This window comes from Plasmodium malariae (assembly GCF_900090045.1).
Source record: "Plasmodium malariae genome assembly, chromosome: 11".
Classification (NCBI taxonomy): Eukaryota; Apicomplexa; class Aconoidasida; order Haemosporida; family Plasmodiidae; genus Plasmodium; species Plasmodium malariae.
The window spans coordinates 624,948-647,287 of NC_041785.1; the positions used below are offsets into that span (position 1 = coordinate 624,948).

The 22,340-nt window shown below is 26.0% G+C and overlaps 3 protein-coding genes across 3 annotated transcripts; 1 reads left to right on the plus strand and 2 right to left on the minus strand.

Annotated features, from left to right (window-relative positions):
- Positions 1 to 559: 559 nt before the first annotated feature.
- On the minus strand, positions 560 to 2,194 carry RRP45 (exosome complex component RRP45, putative; the record flags this gene model as incomplete). The annotated part of the gene is made up of 1 exon (XM_029005859.1): positions 560 to 2,194. One exon carries the CDS (start codon positions 2,192 to 2,194, stop codon positions 560 to 562), a length of 1,635 nt encoding a protein of 544 aa, XP_028862406.1.
- Positions 2,195 to 3,945: 1,751 nt separating this feature from the next.
- PmUG01_11021800 (conserved Plasmodium protein, unknown function) lies at positions 3,946 to 14,712 on the minus strand (the record flags this gene model as incomplete). The annotated part of the gene is made up of 1 exon (XM_029005860.1): positions 3,946 to 14,712. The coding sequence occupies one exon, from the start codon at positions 14,710 to 14,712 to the stop codon at positions 3,946 to 3,948; it is 10,767 nt and encodes a 3,588-aa protein (XP_028862407.1).
- Positions 14,713 to 16,949: 2,237 nt separating this feature from the next.
- Positions 16,950 to 20,549, plus strand: PRP16 (pre-mRNA-splicing factor ATP-dependent RNA helicase PRP16, putative; the record flags this gene model as incomplete). Its single annotated transcript, XM_029005861.1, has 1 exon — positions 16,950 to 20,549. One exon carries the CDS (start codon positions 16,950 to 16,952, stop codon positions 20,547 to 20,549), a length of 3,600 nt encoding a protein of 1,199 aa, XP_028862408.1.
- Positions 20,550 to 22,340: the final 1,791 nt, after the last annotated feature.

A 22,340-nucleotide genomic window follows, 5' to 3' on the forward strand; every position in this document is an offset into this window, starting at 1 on the left:
AAACATAATCAAATATTTAAGCTTTTTTTAATTTTTAATTTTATATAGGTTTTAAAGTTTTTCCATTTTGAAGATAAGGCTATTTTATTTTTCCTTTCTTTACAACATAAAAAATTAAAATTTATAAAAGGTGAGAAAAAAACAAAAATTAAAAAAGCGATTAATTAAAAAAAAATTAAGCAAAAAAAAAAAAAAAATATATATATATATATATGTATGTATGTATGTACAATAAACCCTTCTGTTTACCCCATCAGCTACTAAAACGAGGAGGCACGCACAAATTACACAGGAACAGATAATTATATACACCCATATTTATAAATAAGCAGCTCTTTGCCTGATAAATAAAAAAGAGAACATATTTCCATAATTCCTTTTGGTCACTCCTCTTACCAACAACGCACAAAAGAAACATCATTTTACTTGTCACTTACGAATCTCGCAAATTTGTAGATTTGTCCATATGTACACACACGCTCACCCATATATATATATATATATATATAAGTATATATTTATGTATGTACATATTTATATGTCCACATATATGATATTTTTAATTTTTTTTTTTTTTTTTCCTTGTTTTTAAATTCTCACTAATTGCAACAGAAAAGTCTATATCAGATGAATCATCATTTGTAAGAGCTGATGGCTCATTGCTTTTCTGCTCCTTCACATTTTCCCTAGAATCGTGTAAATTTTGACGCCCTCTAAAACACTGATTTTCGATGCTCTTCTCGTTGCTCTTACCGTTTTCCTTTTTGTTATCCTTATTATCGTTTACCTCAGCAATTTCATCCCTCTCTCTTTTACATATGCTTTGCGATAGTGAGCTTGAAAAATTAATTCGTTCCTTTCCTTCATTGTTTCTCACTTCTGCAAGCTTCATATTATAGGAATAAGAATTTACGTCACTACATTCTTGTCTCTTCGTTTTAACTACTTCCGTGTGACATATGTTCTCATTTTTAACAGGAAAATTTGAAGATTCATTCATGTATGGATTATTGATATGATTATCATCATACGCGCCCATACTACGAAAGCAATCTTCATTCTTCATTCTGTATTCATTTTTTATTTTTCGAAGTTGTTCACTTAAAAGGTGCTGCTTATTATAGGGACGGTTAAAATCTGTTACCTCATTCTTATCACTTGCTAAATTATTACCAATTAATTTTTCCTCCTTTTCCATATCGTGTAATTTTATATACTGTTCATATTTTTTTATAATTCTTTCAATATTCAAGTTATTTTTTAATAACCGATTTAATGGTATATCTAATGGTTTATCGTAATTATTATCTGAATCATATTTTATGGGCACAGGATTGTATGAATATTTAATATGTAAATTTCTTTTTTTTAAATTATTTCTTAAATTCTTGTCTTCTTCTAGTGCATCTTCTAAAATTTTTAAAATACATTTAACTCGTTTTTTGGCTAGTTCAATGGCTTCTAGTATTTTTACATAAGATATGGGAGAACCCCCAGGTTTTAATATACTAATCAATTTTCCATTTTTATTAAGAGCAACGGATAATTTGGAAGACATGAATTCCTCTTCATGTATTGTTGGGTCAATGAGGCAAATATCTTCACAGTTAAAATATGCAAAAGTTGTTAATATTGGAGAGTTATGAATTGATAAAGGAGAGTAATTTGTTTCATCCTCTTCAAAAATAATGTTACCTGTATGTTCAGATTTAATATCATTATTTCGAAAATGCATTAGAGCACTATAAGCTGATAAATAACATGAGTCATATAAATTACCGTCATTTTCAATTACTACAATGTTAATTAATAAGCACCAAACTTTTTTATGTGGTATAATACACAAAGATTCGAAATTTAAAAGATTACTTGACTTTAATATTCTTTCTATTAAATTTTTTATTTCTAAACAGTCATCACTTATTCTTAAGTTATTTATATTTGTAAAACTATCTATGTCTAAATTAATTTTTATTATTCCTTCATTTGGTCTTTTGTCAAATGGCTTAACAATTTCACTTGTTATTCTACATATAACTTTCGTATGGCCAATGGATACTTCAACATTCCCATAGTCTCCTAAAAAATATATAGAAATATTTCTTGAATCTTCAAAATTACGACCATCTAATCGTAAATTATTCTTTAAATTACACCAAAAAAAATTGGAGTTATTTTTACAATTTTTCATCATGTTGTTTTAAGCGTCTCCAACTCGTATATATATATTTGTTAACATCTTATAAAATACATATATACATACATATATGTGATGCTATTCAATATATGATATTATACGTACATAATATGGTGGTAATCTTTGGCTGAATACAATTTTTATTATGACCTTTTCTTCTTCCTTTCAAAATTAGCTGACAACATAAATATCTTTGAAAATTTTTTTATATCCTACATTAACGCATTCCTTTTTTTTACAATATTTTTTTTGCCTCTTCAAATAAGCATATATAGAGTCACAACAGAAATATCAGATAGAAAAAAGAAAAAAAAAAGAAAAAAAAAAAAGAAAAAAAAAAAAAAAAAAAAAAAGAAAAAAAAAAAAAAAAGAAAAAAAAAAAAAGCAAATTAAACTATTACATTTTTCCTTAAACATTATTCCTCTGCTTATAATTTGTCAATTCACAAAATAAAGGAGTCGTTTCCCTTAGCATTTTGAAAAAAGATAAAATAATTAGCGTCGTATGTGCACAAACTGAAATTTTTGAAGATACGGTCACAATGGAAATTTCATTTATAAATTAAAAATATAAAAGTATAAAAATAAAATAAAAAGTAAAACCAAATACAATAAAAAAAATGAAGCCAAATACGATCGAAAAATAAAATGAAACACAATAAAAACTATAATGAAAAACAGTAAAAAACAAAACGAAATACGATAAAAAAATAAAACAAAATAGGTTAAAAAACAAAACGAAATACGATAAAAAAATAAAACAAAATAGGTTAAAAAACAAAACGAAATACTATAAATAACAATAAGAAATAAAACAAAAACAAAAACAAAATAAAGGAATTTACTGTTTTCAATCAATTTGAAAAGGCACGTTAAAAATACGAATGTGCAACTTTTAAGTGGAAACCCACTTTATTGTGTTATACGAAAATCGTAAGATTCCGCCACCGTTAGGATATTGTAGTAACAATTCTATTTCATACATATCATACGTACCGTGTATTAAGGAATAAATGTGCATATGATGCATGTATATATATATATAAACACATGTGCGACTTATACACGAATCTTTTCCATTTCGGAATACGCGAAATATGTATAAAAATTATTCTATAAAAAACACAACTTTTGCGTCTGAGTTTATATATATATATATATGTCCTAATTAAATATAATTTGGCATATATGCTTTCATTTTATATTTTGATGACATCTTTTTGCTAAATTATACACAACGTGTCTACAGTAGCATGTGCAACAAAATCTACAAAGGGTGATAAATTTCTCAGTTAATTTATATATTGTGTTATATAACATATGAAATTTAATTAACAAACAAGAAATATATAACAACAGTGTTTTAAAATATACAACGAAAAATGTACTAATATATACAACAAGAAATCAGTATTTTAATAAACAAAATGTAATAACATATATATACACATATATTTAACGAAAAGGAAATGAAACGAAGAAAATAAAAAAAAAAAGGATAGTTTAAACCTTAAAAACATCCCACTTACGAAAAATACAGCATTGAATTATAAAAGTATGGGCACAAAAATGTGTTCAAAAAATTAAAATAATGAATAAACAGTATGAATATATTAATAAGGGGTTAAAATATACAAATATATATATATATATATATGCGTTGAAAATATAATTTTTTTTTTTTTTTTTAATTAAAAATTCCCCATATGCATAATTCACATCTAATGGGTAATAAATCGCCCACGTTTTTAAGTTACAATTGTGTTCCTTTTACTTCTTAACGTCCTATGTGATTTCTCAATTACTTTTTTGTCGTCGTTTCTTTTATTATAGGAATTGTTTAAATTTTCATACTCCTCCTTAGGGAAACAATGATTTAGTATTTCCAAAATAAGCGAATTATTAAGAATGTTCTTTTTTTTACAAACTGATGAACGAGAAACTAACCTTAAAAAATGTATAGCTCTTTGATGTTGATAAATTAAATAAGGTAATTCTGTAAATGTGTCTGTCTGTAAATAAAATATATCACAAAAAAAATCATAAAATAAACTTTGAAATTTATTTATTTGATTGTCTCTTCTATCTACCCATAAGGATAAAAAAGCCCTGTTTAAAAATATATCAATAATTAATTTAATAGAATTAAATGGAAAAGATTTAATATTATTGAAGATTAAATTAAGAATTTCAACTGATATATAAAACTGAAGTATGGAATATTTTTTTTTATTATTATATATGTATGAGTTCATCTTTAAATTTCTCAAAACATTTTTGCTGTTGTGTCCGTTACTCCTCCTGTAATAATAATGAATCCTCTTTCTTTTAATTAATTTAATTTTACAAAATATTATAAAAAAACAACAATATATAATGTAGTCTAATAAATTATATTTTGCATGCTTATTATCTTTTTTTATATCCCTTTTAAATTTATTATTTATAGACAATTCATTACTTTTTTCAAACAATACAGGTTCGGATAAAAGTGTAAATATAAATGTATGCAATATATTATTAGAAATATTGTTTACTTTTTTTAAATTTTCTTTTATATTAAAAGTATTTGTTATAAATAATTTTTTTCTTTTCTTTACAAGAAATATTTTTTCAATACGTCTGTCCATTTTGTTTTTATAAAAAAATTTACTTGGAAAATAATTGTAATAATTCTCCATATGTTCACTACTTTTTATATTTAAAACCTTTTTAAAACCTTTTCTTAATTTCTTTTTATTCATTAAATTTATATTTTTACATCTATTCTCATCAACTAAATTAATTAAGTATTTTACTAAAACGTTGTCTTCACCACCCTCATTAAACCTGTAATCTTTGTTATTTTCTTCGCCATAAGTATTGTTACTATTGCCAAGGTGATCACTCTTGATGATATTACTGCTTATATTATTATTGCTACTAGTAGTGTTGCTGTTGCTATTACTATTGCTATTACTATTGCTATTACTATTGCTATTATTATTGCTATTACTATTGCTATTATTATTGCTATTATTATTTCTATTCCTACTGCCATTACTATTGATATTACGATTGTCATTATTATTACCAGTGCTATTATTATTGACCTTTCTGCCACTCTCATTACGCTGTGAATTCAACTGCTTTCCTCCTCCAATGATGTGCTTTTTCTTTATTTTACTCTTTTTTTTCTCATTCTTCTCAATTTTTTCTTTCATTTTACCTGATTCATCATTACTTCGTATTAATATAAACTCCTTTTTTATTTTGACATTTAACATAAGGCATATTAGAATATACACAAATGATAAAATGAAACATGACAGTTTCTTACTTGTTCTTTTCCGAAACACTTTATTTATTCCTATAAATATAAGATTCTTAAGAATGAAATAATTTTCTTCGTAAAAACTTAAATAATAGAAATAAAAAGAGCACAAGAAGTTTATATATAGGTTAATTAAATTAAAAAGTAAGTCATCTCTGAACTCCTTCTCCTCTTTTTTATTAAGACAAAAAAAAAAAGTATCTCCTAACTTCATTAATTCAACCGATGGTCCTATATTTAGTAAATGCAAACTCTTACTATTATTATTACTTCTTTTACATTTTTTATATTTATTATGATCTTTCCTTTCATCACGCGTGTTTACAGTTTTATTAGTGCCTTCCATATTTGCACAATTACTCACGTTTGTCTCATTTGCACCATTTCCCACGTCTTGCGCGTTTACTCCGTTACCTTTACCATTGGCATTATTGATCATTCCTTGAGCACCTCTTTCGTTATTTGCATTTTCCCCTTTCTTGTTGCTTCTTTTCGTTCTAGGATTTCTACTGGTAGAATCTTTATTGGTAGCCTTCTTACTTCTCGATGGTTTATCAGTACACTGATTTTTTGTATCGTTTTTTTCTGTTTTGTTCTTGCTACTTCCTTTTTTCATAGAGTTCTCTACTTTATTATTTATCTGTACCTCAGCTGTTACTTGCACAGGTAACACGTTTTTACATTCATTTATCACATCATTGATTTCTTTAATAGGATCTTCTACTACGGACAAGGATAATTTTTTACTGTTATCATTTCTGTCTTCAGTTTTCTGTTCATATTTCTCATTTTTTTTGTTATTAAAATTTAGCAAAAATATGCGATTATTTTCTCTAAAGAAATTTTTTTTTCTTAATATATTGACATATGCTGCACTAATAATAAGAAAGTTTTGAATAATTATTTTGTTAAGGTATTTCTTCTTCGAACTTTTAAATAGGCAACAAAAGGATATAAAGAAAAAAGGAGTTCCCGAATTCTTACATTGAGGTATGTGCAAAATGGACTTAATTATTAGTTTGATCATATTATAAATAAAGTTTTTGTTATTTTTCATTTCACTTAAATAATAAAATAAATATTTTAAAATTTTATCTATTCCTTCTTCAATATGAAATGTTTTGCAGAAATCAATTATATTTTTTATTTTATCATAATGATCTACAAACACATCTAAATCATTAAACTTTGAACTTTTTTCAATAAGGAAGATGCTCATCAAAAACAGCTCTATGCTTTCGCAGTAGTACTTTTCTAATTTGTAATTTTTACAGCTCATTAAGTTTCTGCACTTTTTATAATAACTCAACTTGCCTACCTCAGTGGCTGCATTGTTATTATTGTTAACACTAATATTTCTATTGATGGTACTTATATTATTACCACTATTACTGTTACTACAAATGGTCCGAACTTTAAATCCATCGCTGTTCTCATTTTTATATTTAGAATTTTCCTCTTCCACTTTCATCCTTTTTAATGCTGTAGAACTATATATATCAGCCAAAAGTTCAACTGAACCTCCTTTTTCTTCAATCACCCCCTTTTCCGTTACACTATTGTTAATTCCTTGACAGTCATCATTTTTATCAATAGATATTTTATTATATTCCTCAAAAGGAATCCCAATGATACCGTCACCACTAATACATTTAATCTCTCCTTTTTTAGAAGTATATTTCCCTATCCTACCTCCAGATCTTACTGTATTTCTACTTCTACTTCTACTCACTCTTCTATTATTCCTATTCAGTTCATGTTCCTCCTCAATAAGAATACTGAAATTTTTTTCTTTTGTGTTTACACCACTTTTCCTTCCATACCTACTTCTCCTTGCTACCTGCACAGTGTTGTCATCAGGAGCATCGTTCAGACTTACTTCCTTTTCAGACTTAACACCGCTTTCTATTAAATTATTTTCCAAAGAGTTCGTCTTCTGTGTGTCTACATCAACCATTTCATTACAAGTTTTATCCTTTTTTGTTTCTTCTTCTTTCGTGTTGCATTTTCTTCTTTTGCTTGTTCTTTTTCCTTTAGCGCTACTATCTTTTTCGTTACTACCTTCTACAATATTTCCTTCTAAGTTACTACCTTTTATGTTACTCTCTTTTTCGTTACCTCCTTTTGCGTTACTATCTTTTTCGTTATTGCCTTTTTCGACGTTACCTTTTTCGTTATTACTTTCTGCGTTATTGTCTTGCACTTTATTATTTTTAACGTTACTATCTTCTATGTTATTGTTTTCCATGTTATTTCCTTCCAAGTTAATATCTTTTGCATTATTGCCTTTAGAGTTACTACCTTTTTCGTTCCTATTTTTTAAATTACTACTTATTGAATCACTACTTTTGGAATTACTACCTTTTTCGTTATTACCTTCTATGTTATTACTTCCTAACTTATTGTCTTGTGCTTTATTATCTTTAAAGATAATGTCATCTATGTCATTTCCTTTCTCCTTATTACTTTTTGTTTTTCTACTTTTTGTGTTACTGCCTTTTGAGTTACTTCCTTTTGAGTTACTTCCTTTTGAGTTACCTCCTTTTGAGTTACTTCCTTTTGAGTTACTTCCTTTTGAATTATTACCTTTCGTGTCACTTCCCCTCGTGTCACTTCCCCTCGTGTTAGTACCCTTCATGTTACTACCTTCAGCGTCATCCTCTTTTATGTCTAATTTATTACTATCTTTATTCTGTTCTTTTGTCTCACTGGGCATTTTTTCCTTTTTTAAACAACTATTTAACGATACATTTTCATTATTTGTAAAAACAGTTTTTTCATTATTTTTCTCTTCTTTTGTAATATCTATTTTACCTTCTTCTCCACACTCATTTTTTGTATTCTTTTTTTCTGTTACTAAAGGAGCGGAAATGTTCTCTAATTTATTTTCACCGTCTAATGATTTTTTCACAGTACTCTGTCTTCTTCGACTATTATTATTTGTTCTTTTTCGACTAGCACGTTTCTTGTCATTTTCCTTTACCTGAGAGATCGCTTCTTCTTCCTTCTTTTCATGCTGTTCCTTCTGCTGAGAATACTGCTGAATGTGCTGCTTTCCCTCGTTTAAATCATCCTTTTTCTTGGATTTTTTTTTATCCAAATCGTTTTGCTTCCTTTGCATTTGCGCACTTTCATAAATATCGCAGGTATCTTTCTTCATTGAAGGAGAAGCAACATATTCCTGCTTTTTATTACACTCCTTTTTTGAAAAAAAATCATAAATTTTTTTTTTTTTATTTTTCATTTTCGAATAAAAATGATTTATTCTTCTTAGTATAATATCTTCAAACTTTTTCTTACAAGAAAAATATATCAAGAATTTCAGAGCAAGCCTTTTTGTGTTTATATCAATTAAACGATTGTCCAAAGACTGTATCAACTTAAAAAAAAAAAACTCAAATGGTCTTATAGAAAAGCCATTAATCTTATTTATTAACAGTAAAATTTTTAATAATTTTATAAAGATAAAATAAAATTTTTGTAATTCAAGAATAACTATTTTTTTAAAATTTTTTAGGTTCAACAATTCTTTTTCTTTCATCTTCTTCTTTAGTAGCATTTCTACATTTATATTAATTAAATGCTCCTCAATTAAGCTCACTATTTGCGAGTAATTTCTTAATAAAGATAGGAGCTCTAATATGAAATCTTCCACATATTTGTGGTCCCTCAATATCAACTCTTTATTTTCCTCACTGTCAATATTACAACTGTAGTTATTGCTATCATCAATATTATTCTTATCCTTACTATAGGTGTGGTTACTATACGTGTCGTTACTATTGGCGTTATTCCTGTTATTATTATTATTATTACCACTGACATTTCTACTGATATTATTACTGTAGTTATTGTCGTTACTATTAATGTTGTTACTACCGCCACTAAACATACGCTCGGCATAAAAATAGCTATTGAGGTTATTTTTCTCATTTTTAATAAAATTATAACAAAAGACAAATCGATTTACATATATATTTAGAAAGCAAAAAATACAGCTAAAAATGTAATAAATATAAGAATTATCATAACAATCAAGTTCTTTTAGTTCTTCGAAATAAAAAATGTTTATAAATAAATAATTCTTATACACCGATTCTTTCAGCTCTTCTTCATTTTTCTCACTTGACAACTGTTTTGCTTGAAATTCCTTGTCAAAGAAGTCATTTATGTTTATATTCTTTAGTTCAAAGGGCTCTATTTTGTTCTTTGTATTCTTATTCTCACTGCTTGTAGATTCTTCTGAGTCCGCAGGACTGCTGTTACTGTTATTCTTCTTTGGGGTGGGCATTGCCTTCCTACCCCCACTATCGTTTGTGTCATTGTTTGCACTCTGTCCAGCATTATTATCTCCACTATTGTGTAGATCATTGTGTGCACTGTTAACAACATCATTAATTGCAATTTTGTCAGCATCACTATCTATACTGCTGTTTGCATTATTATCTATATTGTTATCATCAGTATAATTCACCTTATCGCCCTCAATATTACCCAGCTTCCCGTTCAGTTTATCAATTTCCATTTCCTTCACATAACTGTCCTCTCGTTTGTCCTGATGATATTCCTCCATTTTACTGTGCACACGTAAGTTATTCAATATCACTACAATTTCATTTGACGATATTTTTAAAATGTTCTTTAATATTTTAAAATTTACAAAACTTCTGTGATTTTTATACAGAATCATAAAAGAAAATAAATAAAGATCCTTTGAATTTTTAATAAATAAGGTGTATATATTTCTTAAAATTTTATTATCATATTCCATTTTTTCTTTTGAATCATAATATACTTTATTTCGATAAAAGTGGTCAAGATAAAATAAGTTATAGCAAATGACTTTTTCATAAAATTCATTCAAAAATTTAGCTGATAAAAGTTTAGAGCACATATATAATATATTTGTACATAAATTTCGAAATTTTATATACATATAAATATTCGTTTCTGGTTCTTTTAGAACATTGAAAATACATAGAAAGAAATTCTGATAAACCGTTTTCACTATATAATTTTTTAACAGCTTCTCTTCAAAGTCTAAAGATTTCTTCCTTAAAAATTCGATAAATAATACAGTCATCATTAAAAATATTCTCAAGCTCAAGTATCTTATAATGTACCCATTACTTATGCAGCATTCTAGTAAAAAGTTTATAATATTATTTATAAGGAAGTTCTTTCCATCACATAGAGTCATCAATTCAATTTCATTTTCTAAGAAGATGTTAGTACTACTATTAGTACTACCTCTGAACTGATAAGATTTGACGTGTTTATTTTTTTCATTTCTTCTTAACAAAAGATAAATCAACAATTTTGTAGGCATATGTTTATTTTTCTGGTTTCTAATAATATCATCTGTATTCATCAAATAATTGAGTATGTTCCTATCATCACCTATTAAAGCATTAATTTTCCTATTTATCTTTCTTTTAATTTTATTTACATGTATTTCAAACAATAAATACCATATATTCCTTTCTCCCTTATTATATTTAAATAAGGTATATATTAAATTTAACAAGAAATAACAATTATAATTGTTCAACGTCGAATTATTATATTCATATCTTCTACTTTTAATAAATTTATCAATTTTACTTAAAATAAATATATATATTTTATATTTATTTAGCTCATTACAATATTCAACACTTTTCAACATACATGAAAATATTCTATTAACAACAACCATATTTTTATCCTTAAAATTGCTTTCTGCACATTTGAGTAAAATATCTAACGTTTCTAAAAATAATGTATTATATATATTATTTATCACATCCACTACCATTTCATATTCACTCTTTTTCATATTATTTTTTATATAATCACAATTAAGTATATAATTATCTTCGCAATTCCATGCATTATATTCCTCTTTAGGTTTACTTATGAAAGGGGAATTACTGCTCTCACGGTTACAGCTGTTAGAGAATCCATTCGCCCAGTCATTCACGTTGCCAGTAGTGTATCCATTAGTGCAACCAGTCATATATTCAGGCGTATAACCAGTCATGTTTCCAGTCGTGTTTTCAATTTTCCATCCATTCGTGCATTCATTCATGTTTCCTCCTGTATAGCCATTCACGCAGTCATTAGTATATTCATTCAAGTATACATTCGTGTACGCATTCGCAAAGTTATTCGCGTTTCCATTGGCGTTGCTATTCGTGTATTCATTCTCACAGTCATTCGTGTTACCATTCGTACAGCCGTTCATGTAACCATTAATCTGACTTCTTACCTGACAGCTAATATAGTTCCTACAATTATTTAACTCATTGGGACTATCTCTAAAAGTAATGAGATTATTTTTTGTATTATTTATGAGAGGGGTGTTACCTCCTATAAAAGCATCGGTATTAGTCAAACTGTTAGAGTATAAATTATTACTGAGGTCATTAACAGCATTACTTAGGCCACTATTAAAATCCATATAATTTAAATCTTTGCTTAGGTTACAATAATTATTATTCATGTTGTTATCAATGTTACTATAACCGCATTCATTATATGCACTAGCATAATTTATGTTTATGCTATCATTCGCACTGTCTTTTGTGCAGCTTTTTACAATGGCATTAGGGTTATACAACATAACGTTATTTATCATATTACAACTATAATTATTGTTTATATTTACATGGTCATTACATGTCTTATTATTTAAAATACTATAATTGTAATCATTATTTAAATTTCCATAGTTAATGTTCGAGCTGCTATGGTTATCAATTATAGTAATACTGTCAGAGGAAACGTTATTATTAAACGTACTGTTAGCTTGATTCCAAAGGACACTATTGTTATTCTGATAAAAAGTACTATTATTGAATATATATTCTGGATGTGCATTATTAAAGTGGTTATCATAAATTGAGTTATTCATATTATTACTGGTACCTTTACTGATTGTGTTATTATCACTGCTGTTAAAAATAAAAGCAATGCTCTTCATAGAATTCGCATCATTATTATTGTAAGTATTATTAATACTAGTTTTATTAGTGGTGTTAGTATTATTAGTATTAGTATTAGTAGTAATCGTATTAATAGTATTAGTAGTATTAGCAGTATTAGTATTAATCATAGTAGTAGTAGCAGCAGTAGCGGCAGTATCAGATATGGCAATAGTAGCACTGTTACTATTTAGTACATTGGTACTACACACTTTTTCCATTTTTACTCTGTTATGCTCCACAAGTTCTTTCTTTTTATTCATTGTAACGGAATGGTGTTCATTTGTACTTGTTACAACCTTTTGAAAATTCCCTAAATTAAAATTATACATATTGTTACTATTTTTATTGTTATTCAGGAACTCATCTACTTTTTTTTTTTTTTTTTTTTCCTTATACTTATGAATCACAAATTTGTCTTCTATATTTTTCTTAGCTGAATTATTCAAAAATAAGAGGATTAAAAAAATTAATCTTAAAAAGTAGATTACCGATTCGCTTAAATTATTTCTTATTTTACTTATCATACTCCTTATTTGAGTAAATACAATTTCGACATTGTCCAGTAAAAATTTATCATATGTAATTTCATTATCGTGATAAAATAGGAACTTTTTTTTATTTTTGATATTAAATAGGTATATATATACATTTAAAATTATGTTAACAAACATTATGTTCTCTTTTTTTATTTCTTCTAGAGTTGGTAGAACGTTTTTCCTCCCATTTTTTCCAGTGTTTTTTTCCTCACCCTTTCTTGCATTATTTTCCTCATTCTTTCCTGCACATTTTTCTTCATATTTTTCCACATTTTTTTCCACATTTTTTTCCACATTTTTTTCCACAGTTTTTTCCACAGTTTTTTCCTCAGATTTTCCCTGTTCCTTTTCTGTATGCTCATCAATACACTTATTCTTTTCCGTTATCAATTCACTACTATTCTCTATATTTTTATTTTCACTTGCACCCTTACTATTTATATTAATATCATCTTTACTAATAGAATTTTCTTTGTCTTCCATTTTTTCCGTATTCTCAACATGACCCATATTACAAATAATTCCTTTTTTCTCACCTTTTGCATTTTCTCTTTTGGTCTTTTTGTTTTCCCTATCACAACTACGAGTCTGCAACCTTTTATTCACCTTCGCATGACTGTCATTTTTTTTTAAGTTGTTATTAGCTTCCTCTAAAATATTATCTTCCTTTTGTTTAATAGTACCATGACTGTTTTCGTTACTGTTATATTTTTTGGTGCTATTCCGCTCCTCTTCCTTATGTTTACATGTTTGATTAAGTTCACTTATTGGGTAATTACTACTATATATTGGTTCATCACTTTTTTTAAGATTTATAGGTTTTTCGCTAGTTGCATATTTTTCGTCTAGTACTCCTTTCGATTTTTCAATAGTTTTTTTTTCTTTTTTTCTTTTTTTCTTTTCAACATTATTGTCCTTTTCTGCTATACCTAACTTTTCATTACTTGGTACATTTTTTTCGTTAAAATCGCATGAATTAGTATCATCATATAAAAAGGGATATTCATCACTTAACATTTCACTGAAAACTGAAGAGGATGTATCATCTTCATCATCAACAGAAAAATAATTTTCATTAAGAAGGTCAAAACTTTTCGAAAAATAATTCCAAAATATTCTATATATAAGTTCTGAGAAGTTTTCTTTCGGAGGACTAAAAGAATCATACTTTGATATCATTACACAAATATATGATAAGGAATTAAATAAATTTTTAAGTAAATTGGAAGACATATTTGATGAGTAATATAATATCTTAATAAATACTAATATGTACTTTTTATAAACCTTTTCACAAATTACTTCAAAATTTTCTTCTGAATTTTTTTTCTTTTCCATTGTATTAATGTAATCATCTCTACTAACATAAAAAGTATTCTCTTCTTCATTTTTCTCTTCTAATATTTCATTGTAAATTATTGGGATTAATTCTATATGACATACTTCTTTTATTATATTTGTAATAAATAAATAATATTTTTGAAATTGTCTACAGTTATAATTTTCACAACCTTTAATTATATCTACTAACTTTTTCTCACATTCATCAATAGAATTATATTGTAAAATAAATTTGTTAATAATGTTCCTTATTTCACTTTTTCTTATTCCATTATTATTATACAAATCTAACTTGCTTAATAATGTGTTGATACTTACAAAATCATCTTGCTTCCTCACCCTATATGCATTTTCCATAGCTTACTAGGAAAAAAAAAGAAAAAAATTGAATAATAAAAAAAAAAAAACAGTTCAACAATATAAAAAGGTACAAGAAATATCAATTGGGGAAGGGGAGGAAAAAAAAAAAAAAATTCCATAAATAACACCTCAATATGTCATCTTTATTTTCCTTCATGAAAAAAATTGCATTCGCAAGAACATAAATAAGTACATAAGCACTAAGGTATATATATTTAAAACATCTAAAACTACTTTTGTTTATTTTTTCTTTTTTTAAATAAACAAACCATTTTCATATGAAATATGAATAGAAACAAGTGAAAAGGTAATAATAACAAAACACAAGAAAAACATGGTTATATAACATTTCAAATTTTAACATTAATATACACATTTTAATATATAGAATAATCAAAACAAAAAGGTATAATTGCTTAAATAAATAGGCTTTAAAATAAGACCAAAATTAATTTCAAAAAAAATCATTAAATTGGGACAACATAATCTTATCAATAAAAGGTTTCAGTAGAAAAGTTATTCTCCAAAAAGGAGAAAAAAAGTAAGATCATAGAAAATATACACTTATAAATACATATCTATATATATATATATATAAATTATAATTTATGACGTTGTTTTTCCACATAATAGGCGTTAAAGTATGCATAGAAGGTATAACATTTATATATATATAAATACATGTTTATACCATTAATATGATGCAACAAAAGGGTAAACGCAGTATGTTAAAACTTATATCTAAAATAAGTATTTAAATAAAAATTTTTAATAAAACTCAAATTCGAACAGTAATACTAGTACTTTTTTTCCTATGCCATTTTTATAATATAATATAGATAATGATTATAACCTGTATAATTATTATATATATTAAATTTGTATTATATATAGCAGAAAAAAAAAAATTAAACAACAAATTTTCACTAAATCAAATGAAAAATGAAAGAAATATTTACATATACAAATATATATATGTATTTATATATATATATATATATACATATTTATAATGCGAATAAAAATTTTAATTTATAATATAAAATTATACCATTGTCATCAACGTGATAAAATATTAAGATTCGAGGGAGAAGTACGTGCTATATAAATTTAAAAAAAAATTATATATATATATATTCCATTTAATTAATACAATACGGAGAATATTTGAAAGATAAAAACAAGCTTTAAAAAAATTTGTAGTATATTTATTTTCGTATATAAATTAGAATTAATGAAACAATATTTATAATACGATGTAATTTTTTTTTTTTATGCTAACAGAAATTTTCCCATTTCAAATAATAAGTTTGCAAACATTTTGATGACCATTTTTTAATTTAAAATTTTATAGTATCTCCAAAACATGTTTTAATATTCCCCAATTGTGTGCTTATAAAAAAGCTTTTTTTGAAGATATTTTTTGTAATAAAGCTAAATGAAATTTGCTATCTTGCAGAGTTACACTTAATTGAAGTGTATATATATATATATATTAATATATTTATTTTTTATATACTTATTTTTCTTTATTATTAACTTCTACCGGCCATATATTTTCTTTACAAAATATGGTACTTCTAATGCATTTATGCCAATACATATAATATATGCGTATCGTTTGAGAAGTATCCAAAATTGAGAATAAACAGGTCCATAAAATGTCGAGCATCTTACGATATAACAGAAAAAAATAATAAAAAGATGAGTTACAATAGGTTAAAAAATATTAGAATATAATATTATGACGTGATACAATTTTTAAGTTTTTTTGGTTATATGTACATATGTATATATATAGATATGTATATTTTGCGCATTTTAATGCTGTACATGTATACAAATTACTTTTTTATTTAAAAAAAAGTACCCACTTCATAATCGTCCACTTTTATTTAAAAAAAAAAACAAAACAAGCGGAAATTAATAAAAGTTTTTATGGGTGGAAAAGAGACGTATTGTTGCAAAAGAATTTGATTATATGTACTACGTACAAAGACGTAAGCATATATATAAAGAAATGAAAAGGAGTTTCAAGACATATTAATGATCTTCGTTTTCATTTTGTATTAATTTTTTTTGCAAACAGATTTTCTGAAAATAACAATACAGTATAATTTCTTTTACGTTCCTATCTATTTATCCATATATATATGTATGTATGCATATTCTACAAGTTGCACGCATGCTAATATGTATAATATTATTTATTACTGTTTTTTTTCTTTTTCTGAATGATAGCAAAAACATCTTTTAATAACACATCTTCGTCTGATGAGGAAAAAAAAACAGAGAACAAAATAATAGAATCAAGTAATAAAAACATAACATTTAAAAGAAGAAAGATTAACAGAATTAATAAGAATAATGCAACTAATAACAGTCAAAAAAATGTTTTTAAAAATGTTGACATTTTGGAGAAGGGGAATATAATATTTAAAAAAAACAAATACATGAAATCGGATAATTGGAAAAAAGGTATTCGAAAGGAAGTAAGGAACTCTAAGGGAGTCTACAAAAATGAGAGGTTTGCAAGTAGCAAATTGAGAATTTCTAAATTAGACGAGTTTTCAAGTGAAGCGTTAGAAGGCAATGACGATGATAGAAGCAGTTATGAAGAAATTAATTTAACAAAAAAAAAAGAATCGAGGCATAATAATAGTAACTGTAATAGTGATATTAATAGCAATAACAGTAGCAATGACAACAGTTATTATAGCAGCTCTCAGGAAAAAGGGAGTAACCAATTTGAAAGTAACTGTATTTCAAGTCGATATGAAACATATAACAAATCGGATAGAAGAAAAAGCTCGTACCAAAAAAAACATGATAACAATAAAAAAGGAAAAGAATATTACAGCAATAATAATGACAGGATTTTAGACGAAATATGGTATACGAAAGAAGATGAATTTATTGATTCATTCTACAATATAGATAAAGATATTACCTATGAGAAAGAAAAAAAAATGATAAATAATTTCAAAACAAGATTGAATAGTGAAGGGAAAAAAGTAAATCAAAAAAATTTAGATAATAATTTATGGGAATTAAACAAATTAAAACAAGGTGGTGTTAACTCAACATATAATAAATTACAATTGGATAGAATTAATGAAGCCAACAACACTAACGAAGTGAAGAAATTTGTTTTAACAAGACATGTAACTCCATCTTTTATTGATAAGTTAAAAAGTTCAAATGAAGAATGGGCAGCAGAAGTGGGAGAAGGAACAGCGACAGCAGCAGTGATAAAAGAAGTGGAAACTGGGGGGAATGTTTCGAAAAATGTAGTTAACGAATGCAACAACGGTTCATATGACAGAAAATCCAACTCAACATCTTACTCCATTGTGGTTAAGGATGAAACATGCGATTTTGTAAAAGCAGCAAAAAAGGGAAGTGAATTTTTAAAATATTTTAAAAATGAAAATGAGAAATCTAAAGCGAGGGATAGATATTGGGAAATTGAGAGAAGCAAATTAGGAGAACTATTAAAATTGTATAAAAATAATTTAAACGACTCAACCAAAGATGGAAGTAATACAAACCTAGATATAGAAGAAGAGGAGAACTCAGAAGTTTTTGATTATAAAAAAGACAAGATGTATGGTACAATATTTAATATGGAAAGTAAAAAAAAGAAGAGTACATTACAAGATAAGGAAGATTTATTAAGATTAAAAGAATCATTACCTATTTATAAATCTAAAAAAGAATTACTAGATGCAGTATATAATAATAATATTATAATAATTGTAGGTGAAACTGGTTCAGGAAAAACAACACAGATTGTTCAATATTTGTATGAAGAAGGATATCATAAAAATGGGATAATATGCTGTACTCAACCAAGAAGAGTTGCAGCAGTCTCAGTTGCTTATCGTGTATCATACGAAATGAATGTCGAGATAGGATCATTAGTTGGTTATACTATTAGATTTGAGGATAATACTACGAAAGATACAAAAATTCGTTATGTTACTGATGGTATTTTATTAAGAGAAACATTAACTGATAAAGAATTAGATAAATATAGTGTTATAATAATGGACGAAGCTCATGAAAGATCTATTAATACAGATGTTTTATTAGGTATATTAAAAAACATCTGCCTAAAAAGAAATGATTTAAAATTATTAGTAACATCTGCTACTATTGATTCTAAAAAATTCTCTCAATTTTTTGGAAATGCACCTATATATAATATTCATGGAAGAACATTTAAAGTACATTTAGAATACTTGAGAACGCCATGTAACGATTATATAGAATGCGCTGTACAAAAGGCAATTGAAATTCATATTTCAGATAATAACTATGATAACAATTTTGGGGACATATTAATTTTTATGACCGGGCAAGAAGATATTAATGCTACATGCTACCTACTCAGTGAGAGGTTTTATGAAGTATATGAATCGTATAAGGAAGCCAAAAGCAATAAGAAAGTTACTATTAACAAGATTAGAAATATAATTAATCGTAAGAAAAGTTCCTCTGAGATGGCGCAAAAAGGGGGGGACCATAAGGTCGTCGTCGAATATAGCGGTGAACATGATAATGAAGATAGAAATGCAGATAGAGGTGAGGATAGAAGTGCTAATAGTGGAAAAGATAGCGTTGAAGAAAGAGGAAACGATTACTACAATAAGGGTATAAATGATGGAATGCATCACATATACCCATTCTACGTGTTTCCTATATATTCGCAGTTATCTAGTGAACAGCAAAGCAAAATATTTCAGAAGTACGATCTGAGAAAAATAATCGTTTCAACAAACATAGCAGAGACTTCTCTAACCTTAGATGGAATCAAATACGTGATTGATACAGGGTACTGTAAATTAAAAGTATATAACCAAAAAATAGGAATGGACGTGTTGCAAGTAACTCCTATATCTCAAGCAAATGCAAATCAAAGGTCAGGAAGAGCGGGAAGAACTGGTGCGGGTATATGTTATCGCCTTTATACTGAAAATACATTCCTATGTGATTTATATCCTAATAATATACCAGAAATACAAAGAAGTAATTTGTCTAATGTAGTATTATTATTAAAATCCTTAAATGTGCAGAATATATTTGAGTTCGATTTTATTGACACTCCCAGTAAAGAAAGTATAATAAATTCTTTACACGAATTATGGGTGTTAGGTGCTATAAATAATGAAGGTAATTTAACCGACATAGGGAAAAAAATGATACTTTTTCCACTAGACCCACCCTTATCAAAAATTGTAATTTACAGCGAAAAATTTGCGTGTACAAAAGAAACTCTAATTATTGTTAGTATGCTTTCTTCTCCTGCAATCTTTTTAGAAGCAAAAGAAAGTAATGAAGCTATTGAATCCAAAAAAGAAAAATTTACCGTACCAGAAAGTGATCATTTAACCCTCTTAAATATTTACCTACAATGGCGTGCTCATAATTATTCATATAGTTGGTGTACTAACAACTTTATACAATATAAATCCCTAAATAAGGCAAAAGAAGTGTATTCACAACTAAGTGATATAATTAAAACAGTAAATATAAAAAATGTTTCATGTAATAATAAATGGGAATGTGTAAGAAAAACTATTTGCTCAGGATATTTTCATAATGCAGCCAAATTAAAATCCTTTTCTGAATATATTAATTTAAGAACTAATGTATCTTGTCATGTCCATCCAAACTGTTCATTATATAATATTGGCTACACACCTGATTATGTCATTTATCAAGAAATTGTTTTTACAACAAAAGAATTTATGAGAAATGTTACTACAGTAGAACCCGAATGGCTGTGTGAATTGGGTCCACTTTTTTTTTATATGAAAAATTTATATTAATGAAGACATATGAAGAATTTAACATCATCCTCCTGGTTAAACTTTTGTTCGAATATTTTTATATAACTTAGTCATACATACCACAGTTAGTCGTACCACACGCAAATGAGTTATACCTTTTATAATCCATTTTGAATTTAACTCTTTATTTTTTATTTTTGAAGGCAAATAAAGTTTTCTATGAACTCTCAGTGTTACCTCTGTGTTTGTAAAGGTACACCCTATATACTTTAAATTGTTTTTAACTTTGTTAATATGATATTAGTATTGGTATTATTGTTATTATCGTTACTATTACTATTGTTGTTATTTATTTTTTTTTTTTTTTATTTATTGATTTTTCTCTTGTTTCATCCTTTTATACATTTTTTCAGTATATTTATTTTCAAAAATTCCGTTCAACTTTTTTAAAAAGGTCATATGGTTTAATTTTTTTTTTTTCATTTTATAGAAAAAACAAAAAAAATAGCAATATGTGTAATTTGTTAATTATACCTTTACGCATACGTATAAATGGGTATCAAAATATAACAAACACCATATGCTCTAAAATAAAGGATACCAAAAACTGCTCTTATGTATATTTGTGCCTATAAAACGTAAGGCAAAATTCAAAATAAAAAAACTTTGCAACGTTTTCATATTCATCTTACTTTTTGAAAAAAAAAAAAGAAAAATGGATTTCATTTTAGGGCTTTGCAGGGAGGGATTTTACCTCTATAGGGTAAAGAAGACCAATTATTTCAAATTACTTCGTGTAAACAATGTATATGTATATATATATTTTTTTATAACATGTATACGTACTACGTCGTTTTATGCTCTAATAAACAAAATTTTCTACGATAAACATGAATAACAACGAAATACATAGACTTAATTTTGCTCTGGTTCATTATGTGTTTATATGTATTTTTGTATATCTCCATTTTTAGGCTAATTTTTTAAGTACTTTTAAACTAAATATAATTTCCTCTATTAATTATACACATCCAATTAAAAAGAAACAGTAGTTTTTTCTTCCTTTTTAAAAAGTATTCCGATTAGTTTTTATTAAAAGAAAAAAAGTTAACAATTTATAGTAAAAAAAAAAAAAAAAAATTATTCAAAATTACCTGTAAATGTATTAAAAAAAAAAAAAAAAATATTACATTTAACGAAGAAAAACTTGAATTAAAAAAAAAAAAATTAACGCAAGAAGAGTATTAAACACTCTCTTTTCCTTTTTATATAATATGTATTTATATTTAACATTTAATGCGTTCATCTTTCTTTGTGTTTGTTTTCTGAATAGCATTTACATTTACGTTACTTATTCCCATGCAATACATTTATATAATATAATGTGTTGTGACTTTTTATGTGTGAAGAAAATATTTTTAAGTGAACTGAAAAAATCACTATTTAGAAATTACGTATTACATATTTACACGAAAATATGAACGTATAAATGTAAATATAAGTAGTACTTGAGAATATATGAAAATTTTGCAAAAGGATGAAGTATTAATGGTGCATATATATATATATATACACGTATACAAAATACTTCTTAAAGGATTAAACTTCATTATATTCTTATATATGAATAAAGGATAGTACAAAATGATTGAAGAAATTCATATATTAAATTAAAAAGAAACGATATTTCACGTGAACATGAACTTTCTTATATTTTATGCAGATTATTCTGGTATTGAATTTTTCGTGTTTTGTTGTTTTTTCTCATTTTTCATTTAACATTTTCAACTTTTCACTTTTCATTTTTTTTCCTTTATCACTTTTGTTCGT